Raw genomic sequence first — 9,411 nt, forward strand, 5'->3', positions numbered from 1 at the left:
AATGATTCATTCCTTAAACCATTAAAAAGCAATACACATGGCAGAACACTGCCTAACTAGGACATCTGAAAAAGTGAGACACAAAGGTGATATTACATATCGTTAGTCTACTTGAAACAAAGTGACATTAATTTCAAGGAAACAACATAAATTGTTTCAGCAATTGGAAGCCAGTCATGTGGTATTAAATTAAGCAGCCTCTTATGACTCCAGCATCCTAGGTGCAAGCTATTTGAAATCCTGGCTGTTACATTTCCATTCCCACTCCTTACTTACAACCTGGGAAATTCATAGAAAAGAACCCAAATATTTGGGCACCTGCCATCCACATGGGAGACCCAAAAGTTGCTCCTGGCTTTGGCCCAGCCTACCCCTGACCTTTGAAGCCATCTGGGGAGTGAATCAGCAGATGAGAGTTCTCTCTCTCTCTCCTTTCTCTGTGTTATTTCCAAATAAATACTTTCGTAATAGGAATAATTTAAAAAATAACTGAAATGTACTATGAAACTGAGTCTTTTTGAGCTACAATTTAGTTGTCTTTTGTAAAATCAAGCTTTTTCATAAAGCAAGACTACAAAGAGCGTTCAAGTTGTTTCTATCATAATTAGAAAACTGTTCAATGAGTGACTGCTCTTGAGCTCTTTGTGTTCAGCTTCCGGTTCAGATCGTGTTTCTCCCAACCTTCTTCAGGTGCTATTTCCCTTCTCGTTTCTTTTTCTCATTCCTTCCTCCTATTTACTTTTCTTCCTTCTGGCATTATTTGCAAAATAGGGAAAGAAACAAAAAACTGGATCTTTTTCCCTCCCTCAACAAGTTATATTTAAAATTATGTGATTTTTTACAAAGTTGACTGGACCATTCAGTTCTACTTCTCATTTGCTCCTTTATGTCAACTTCACAGAGCTGCACTGCTGTGTGCCCCAGTGCTCCACTTTCCATCCAGTTTCCTGCTTGTGGTCTGGCAGATCAGTAAAGGATGACCCAAAGTCTTGGGACCCTGAGCCCAAGATGGAAATCCGAGGAAGTTTCTTACTCCTGGCTTCAGATCGGCCCAGCACTAGCCACTGCAGCTACTTGTGGAGGGAACAAGCAGATGGAAGACCTTTGTCTCTCCTTCTTTTCATAAATCTTGTCTGTTTTTCCAATAAATTTTTAAATCTTTAAATAAACAAATAAAGAAGCATAAGAATAAGTTTCTTAATAGTTCCCACTGGATTGTCAACTCCACGAAACTACATTCTCAATTGACTAGTACATTCTCAAGACATCTGAATAAAAAGTAAGCGTATAGGATGTTCAAATTTTCCTTAGACCAGACACATTCGATTTTCAGATTTTAAGGCAGGGCTTTTCAGCATGATCACATACAAGCATGCATAATTATGTTTTCTTCTGAAAATCTTCCACACATGATAATCTGTAAACACAAGTTTTTTTTTTTTTTTTTTGGTTTTTTTTGGACAAACTTTCCATTTAAGAAATAACTAAATAGAAGTAGTGTTGTCTGAAATCTCTTTGGGTGAGTGGGTAAGCACAGAGAAGTAAATTTAATACAGCAATGTTATATGGGAATGAAATTACAATATACTGTGACATTTCCCAAAACTTGTACATTTGCTTTTTTGTAAGTACATAGCTACATCTGTTCTCAGAATCACTTCCTCTTCATTTTTCACATCTGTTCTCTTGTTCATTGATACACAGTGGCTCTCATCAGCCCCTACAAGCTTTTCCATACAATGTTACAAAGCAGTGGGAGCTTCCTTTTTATTGTTACCTGCTGATATTTTTAATTCTCACCTTCATGACACCTAATGTTGTCAGAATTTTTTTGTTTGATATGATTCGTCACACATATTGGGAATTAAAAACACACGCTGAGATTATGACCAATAATGGAATAGTGTTATCACCCATGTAGCATCTTCCCATGCTCCTTGATACCCCAAGATAGATTAATTTTGGAAAACAGTAATACGCATTTGGGTCTTCAGTGACTTCCCAACCTACAAAAATGATTTTTAATTTTTGACATTAAAAATCACAAGAGTTATGGGAAAGAAGTAGATGTGAGGAAAGTGGAAGTTTTTCACTCATACTGTAATGGAAAAAACAACCAACTTATGTTTAGCTGGAATGTAACACCCCACAGCTTTATCACTCTGGAGGCATATTTCCACACAACAAACCACTGAGAAAGGACTACTTTTATCTAGGTCAGAATGACAAGAAACCCAAGTGTTACAAAGAGCTTCGAACGTCAGGAAGACTGCAATCTGTACAGAAATTCTCATCAAGTCTGATGCTGCCTAATAGTTTTCCTCCAATATGCTGCGATTACTCCACTGGCTTATATGGGCATAGCATATTGATTCCATCCTACCAAAAAAAATGAACCACATTTTATGACAAATACATTTATAATAAGATGCAGATGGTAAACACATGCCTCTGACATCATCTCCCATTTGCCTCCAGCTTTTGCAGACACTGGCAGTCTGTATACTCACTCAAAGCGACCCAAGTTAGGTCAGGCAGTTTTCCAGTTGTTTCCCGTCTGACAAATCACTGGCAGCAGCAGGAATGCTTTCTTTGAGTCATAGAGTAAAAATTCTATAAAAGTAAGTTTTATTCTGAGTGTATCTCAGCCTTTAGTGGAAAACTAATCACTGGGCAGGGGGAAATCTCCACAAATCCCGGGAGTTTAGCAATTAGTAACTACTGATAGTTTTGTTTGACAACCGCAGAATGGAACAAACTGGGAGTGGTGTGATGGAGAACATCTGTAGCTTCAGGAAGGCAAACGAGCAAGTTTTCAACACAAAAACATGTCTAGAATAATCTACCAGCCTTTGTTATTCAGACTGTTCAAAGATTTATTCCTTACCAATTCTAACGCAAACTTTTAGCAAGCTTTTCAGGTCAGTTTTTGATCTAACTGGTAATAAAACATACTCATTCCGTGTTTCCGTTTGCATTTTCTAGAAGAAATCCTACAGTTATGTTAGGACCATTCACCATTTTGGCCGTGACATCACTGATTATTTTATTCAGCAAATGAACTTTTTTTTTCTTTTTGTTTTCTTTCTGCAAGTTAACTGTGTTAGAAGACCTTTTCAAAAAGGTAAGAAACTTTATTGAAGTCCATCTTGAAAGCAACAGATGTTTGTAGAAAGCAGCAATTCAAGGCCTTTAGCAGTGTTTTAGGTCTTAGACTATACAGTTACATAAGAAGGTAAGTTAGACAAAAAAACTTTTAAAATCTTCCCATCACCTCCCACCCCATTATAAGACCTTATCTACGGCATAAACACCTAAGCAGACATTTCAGAATCAAAGCTAAGGAAAGTGGTGACATAAATCCTGCCAGGTCAGATGCAGTGTCTACTTTTAAAATAATCTCTGTGTGCAAGTAATAACCTGAAAAGAAACAATCACACACACACACACACACACACACACTACAAGAATAAACAATCTCTTCTAACTCATATGTCATATCCACAAAATGGGTTGGAAAGCTTTAGTGCAAATTTCTGCTGACCCGCAGCATTCATTCCATAAACTTTGGATATCCTAGACGATCCATCAGTGTCCAGCAGATGTTTTCAATCAGTTTAATTTCATCTCTAGGCAAGTTTTGTTTCCAAACGTTAGTATTAGTTGGTGATATTTCTCCTTCATAGGGGAGGTAAAAAAGGTTCGTGGAGGTGGCAAACAATATTTGGTTTAAACTAGCAGGAGACAAAGGAATCCCAAGGAAGGCAAAAATCCTTTCAGTGGTTTTCTGAGGAAAATGCACAATATCTTCAAATTTCACCAGTTGGTAGCTGGTAGGCAGCAATTCTGTATTTATTCTCAAGGCTGCTGCAGTGTTTGCTAGCCACAAATGAGACAAGAGGGAAACTGCATTTGACTTTGACTTAGATAGTTCTTTCCTCAATGGTTCATACTCAGAAGCGTAGCCTGAGTTTATGCTACATTTCCCTTTATCCCCATCTACTTTAAACAATTTTGCCAAGTGCTCTGGAACATTCTTTAAAGAGTACAAGCTAGGTTTACTACTATACAACATTGAATAAATCCAGGCCCGAGGGTCTCTTACCACATACAATGCTCTCATTGAAGTACCTAAAACTTCTTGAAAAAAACGAAGCTTCAATGTCCAGCTCCCACTGCTTAAACTGAGCACAGGACGTGCACTTGGGTAATACATCAGGTGTCTCCTCAGAGCCCTGACATACTCAGCATCTCTGTCCAAGGCGCCTTTCATTCTACTTCTTTGTTCTGGCAAAGACTCTTTCCTTTTGGATTTTCTTTTCTTGTCTTTGTTCATTGCAAAATATTGTGCTAGTTTACCCCTACTGGGTTCACGTAGATGAATGTTTTGCAAATGCAGTTTTGTGTCCTGGACTAAAGATTGCAACCAACCTCGGAGTAATCGAAAACGTCCACTGTGGATATCAGACACCTTCCATTCACAGGCATCGACAAATGGGTCAATTTCAAATTCAGTTTCAGGGATATCAATGTAGGCTGTAGGAACCCTAATATAAAGAAATTCACTACTGTTGAAAAAAATTTGTTTGAGAATTTCAGCTCCTGAGCCAGGAAGTGAGGTAATAACAACATCAGGAAGATCCACGTGGTATCCTTGAGTAGACAAAGCCTTCTTGCTTGCCTCAGCCTCTGTTCTTGTCCATTTTGCACAGATTGGTTGAGTGCAAGTGCTCCACACATCCAGAAGCTCAATAAACCACAAGGCAATAACAAATATTAATATCCATCGCATTAGCTTTCTAAAAGAAAGGTAAAACCGCCATTGGAAAGTTAAAATTACCAAACTAATGCACAAAATAAATCCAACTGCTATATTAAATTTAAATCCAAAGGAAAAAATAACTCTCTCATGTCTTACGGGCTTTACTATTGCTTGCGTGCCCAGACCGAATCGAGTTATTTGGCCTTCATCAGCCACATTGGCAAAGCCACCAAATCCCAAGTAATTGAACCTGGCCTTTAGGTTATGGTATTCAGTTACAATGGAAACAATATGTTCAGAATTATTGACATTGAGAGAAATCTGAAGTCCAGAATTGGAGTTATCAATAAATCTGCAGCCTGAGACGTTGACGTACGGCCCGTAAAATATATAAGCAATTCTTGTGACTGTAGATTCCATTTGAAATGTAACATTTACAAACTGAGTCCACCGTTTCTTAAATTCAGCAGCTTGCTCTGCTTCCTGTATACTAGCCACAGGGCTATTGCCATGATGGTCAAACCAAAACATTTTGTAGTGTGCATCCCATACATCCATCATGGCACCGTTGTAACTATTCATAAACTTATATGGGATGTATTTAAAGTCAATATCTAAATTATGAAAGAAGGCACTGACAGAATTTATTGGGGAATCCTTTTCTCTCTCAATGTGATCGACAACTAGAAGAGTTTGAGAATTTAAGAGAAGTAAAGCACGGTAAACACTTTTCAGTCTCATTGCTGAAGAATATGCAGACACCGCCTCCCCACTCACAAATATCATTTCCCCGTGTTGAGAGGCAGTGATGATTTCCCCTGCTGCATCACCAGCCTCCTCACCAGTCCACTTGAGCCACTGTGCACATTCTCCCAGTTGACCTTCCCAGGGCCTATTACACTGACTTGAGGGTGATGGTGCAAACACCAATACGTTGTTAAGGTAGCTCAACTTGGGTCCATAGAGAGCTTCAGAAACAAACACCTGCCCATTGGGAGCAAAAGTAAATGAGTTCTGATCTGGATGCTCATGTCCTGGGTTAAAGCTTCTCCACCCATCAATCCAGGAATAAGGCTGAAAATGAACTATGTCATACACAGCTCGACCCCCTAGCTTCCCAGATTTAAAAGACACAAAGGTATTAGCTTGGTTGTTTGGTAACCCAGCTCCATAGGTGACAACACCCCAATTAGGGAATGTATGCATTTTTGCAGTACCATATTCTGCAGGTGGTTGTGGGGTAAGTTGGGGATCATACCAGATGTATTCAGTATGAAGAGTACTCCATCTTTGGGCAGTGGAAGGAACCATTGGTCCATCTTTAGGTCGGTGCTTCCTAATTTGCTGAGCTAACCAATTTCCAGCTCCGTTCTTTAAAATGAACTTATCCAAGAAAACGAGCTGGCTCTCTGGACCATAAAACCAATTATAATTCGAATCTGCTATACCCACAGTTCTTTGGAAGCCTGGTAAAAGAGTGGCATAATAAAACCAAAAGTGCATTTTTAACCAGTTATTATCCAAGTTATTGATGTTAAAATGACGCTGAGCCAGAAAAACATATTGTGTGACCGATTTAGCAGTATAGCTTCCATAGGCCACACCCTCATCCAAAGAACCATCAACAACATGATTCAATAGAAACATTGTCTTTTCCATCACATCTACCACAACTTGTTTCCATGTGTTTGCTTTAGAATCTTTATCTACTCCAGTCACCAAGGCTCCCGTCAGTAATGCTATCATATTAGTGGCTTGATGGTTATGGAGAAGTTGTTTGCCCCATGAGCGGACCTTAGAATACTCATACATTTCCTCAGTAATCACCCATATTTTTTCCAGATACTTTTGTCTTCGATGATTATCTAATAAGTTATATAAAAAGTCAAAGGCAGTGGCAAAACCTGTTAAGGAATGACCAATTGGCACCTCATCCCCTGGTGCATTCTCAACTAGCCAGTCTTTGTAAGCCACCATCCTGTCCATATATTCCAACACAAATTCAAAGGCAACTTTGTCTTCTGGGCATAACAAACAGTACAATGCTAAAGGAGGCAGATTATTACCATAAATTTCATTCCACTTGGCAGCAAAATCAGCATGCTTGGGTGGAGGTAGGTAGTACGTTGGGTTGGACAGCATAACAGTCACTGCATTTCTGATAGCTCTGAAAAGATGCAAATGGCTTGTGTGAGACTTTTGTCTCAATGATTGGACTTCTCCAGCATCAAAATATAAACTTGGATGAAGGATGCTTTTCTTCAGCTTTTGGTTGGGCTTGAAGTCTTCCACTTTCTGTGTCTTAAACTGATCTACATTATCCGTGAAAACTGCCCATTCAGAATAATTGCTCACAGATTCCTCAAGAGTACAGAAACCAAACATCACTAAAGCTAAAAATAGGAAATGTCCTATGAACATTAACGCCATGATCCATCGGGGAGTCCCGTCCTCAGGCGAATATGTCAAGCATGGTGCTCAGTGTGTTTCCCAACTGGTTGGTACAAAATACACATTAAAGGTCTTGATAAAATAAAGGCTGTAAATCTAATATATCATAAAATACAGCTGACAGTCGGCTCAGTGCAAAGGCAGCGTGCTGACAAAAGAAAAGGAACTTGTACTGCCTATCTGTGTCCCTGGCACAGTCTTCCGTACAACAAAACTTCAACCATCTCAAAACCTCTAATTTTTCTGTAACATACAGGAAATAGTGGTACAATAAAAAAAAATACTCTGTATTTAGTGTTTACTTCCTTTTTATAAGTCTATCAAATATGAAGAGCCAAAACATACATTATAAAAAAGAGGAAGAAAACCACTCCAAAATTCAAATTAAGTCATTCCTAGCTCAGAAAACCATCACTGCTGATAAACTCACATGAATGGTACATTTGAATGAATCTTCCCCAATAATACAAAAGTATTGACATTCTTAGAGTTGGTGGACTCAGCTGCTATTCAATGTCTTAACTTCATTGCTTTGTGAATATTTTCTCGCATTTTTGGTAGAGAACAGCCTCGAGAAATGTTCAAAGGTGCACTTGGCTTAAAAGAAAATCAAGATAGTATACCACTTCAAATCTTTCTTCAGGCTTACTCACTCAGCAGCCTATTATGACACAGAGCATTTTCAGATCTTCTCTGATGAGCTTCATGTGAAAAAAACATAAAACATAATCTCTTCAGCCACTTACGAACTTCTCTTCCAATCATGAAGTAGCCACCAACTAGGAAAGAAAACTCCCCTTTCACCAGCAGTGGCGCCTTTTTTCTGTTCCTTTTTCATGATATTCCTTTCTGGTGCAAACAAAAAAAAAGAAAAGAAAAGAAAAGAAAAGAAATAAAAGAAAAAAGAAAAAGAAAAACAAACAAATTCTTTGAGAGGTATGCCAAGAGTGAAAATAAATTGATAATTTAAATATTGCACATTTGGAAAGCATAATAAATTAGAACGTTATATATAATCCCAGCAAGAACAATAAGGTTTTTCTTACACTTTCAAGCACATATTTGAAAACCACTGAATGTTAGATGGCAAACAAATATACTTGCATTTCACTGCATCTTTGCGTTATTCATTTAAAACACATTTTGAACCCAACATGATGAGCGCAAGGATAAAACCTGACATCATTCCTGTTACGTCGGTTACAAAGGACCCAGGGACAAAACTGAAAGTTGGGAGGCCCTTTTCTCCCTCCGGCTGCAGGCTGGCTTTCCGGGCTGGTGTCTGCGGGGAGCAGCCGTCCCCTCGCAGGGCGAGACCGTCTGTCCCCTGGCAGGGGCGACGCGGCGGGCCAGCGGTCCAGCTCGTCGTGCTGCCCGAGGCGGCCGCCGGAGGGCGCGCTCCGCCAGCCGGCCGCCCCGACTCCCGCGCCCGGCTGCCGGCAGCTAACCAAGTTTCGGTCCTGGACAAGTCTCCTCTGTGGGAAACGTTCACGCAGGAGTTTCCTGATCCGCCCCGCCTGTTGCATTTTCCCATCCGCGTCCCCCGGACAGGCTGCCCGCGCCGCCCGCGCCGCCCGCGCCCCGCTCCTCGACCCCGGGGCCGCGTTCCGAGCCGAGAGACGCCCGCAGGGCCAGGGTCGCTTACCTCAGGCGGATCCCGGCGGGGGCTTCGGGAGGCCGAGGCGGACGGCGGGAGCCCGGCCCGCGGCGCCTGCGGGGCTCCCCGCGCCCCCGGCGCTCCCCCGGCAGGCGGCCCCGCGCTCGCCCGCCTCCGTGCGCCCGGTCCCCGCGCCCCGCGGGCACGCCCGCCCTCGGGGAACGCCGGACGCCCGCGGGAGGCAGCCCGGGCCGCGGGCAGCGGAGCCGCCGGGGCGCTCGCTCTCCGGAGCGCCGTGTCCACGGGGCGTCCGACGCGTCCTCAGGTGGCGATGCCGCCGCGCCAGCCGCTCGTCACGGCGAGCTCCGGTCGCGCAACAACCCGGGGAGGCCGACAGAGCGCGCCGCGGGCCGGCGGCCGGGGGCGGGGCCGGGGCGGGGCCGAGGCGGTGACGCCGGGCGGGGGCGGGGCGTGGGGCAGCACCTCGAGAGGTGACTGGAGGCGGGGGCTCGGGGGCGGGACGTGGGGCAGGACCTCGAGAGATGACTGGAGGCGGGGCGGGCGGGGCGTGGCCAGGGGCGGGGCCGAGCGCCGGGTCTGA

General features: G+C 42.6%; 1 protein-coding gene across 1 annotated transcript; it reads right to left on the reverse strand.

The window, feature by feature from the left end:
• Positions 1-2,559: 2,559 nt before the first annotated feature.
• On the reverse strand, positions 2,560-8,043 carry DSEL (dermatan sulfate epimerase like). The gene has a single exon (XM_040984766.1). The coding sequence runs from the start codon at positions 7,190-7,192 to the stop codon at positions 3,554-3,556; it is 3,639 nt and encodes a 1,212-aa protein (XP_040840700.1). The 5' UTR covers positions 7,193-8,043; the 3' UTR covers positions 2,560-3,553.
• Positions 8,044-9,411: the final 1,368 nt, after the last annotated feature.

Source organism: Ochotona curzoniae, unplaced genomic scaffold (genome assembly GCF_017591425.1).
Source record: "Ochotona curzoniae isolate NIBS_2020 unplaced genomic scaffold, NIBS_Ocur_1.0 contig_43, whole genome shotgun sequence".
Classification (NCBI taxonomy): Eukaryota; Metazoa; Chordata; class Mammalia; order Lagomorpha; family Ochotonidae; genus Ochotona; species Ochotona curzoniae.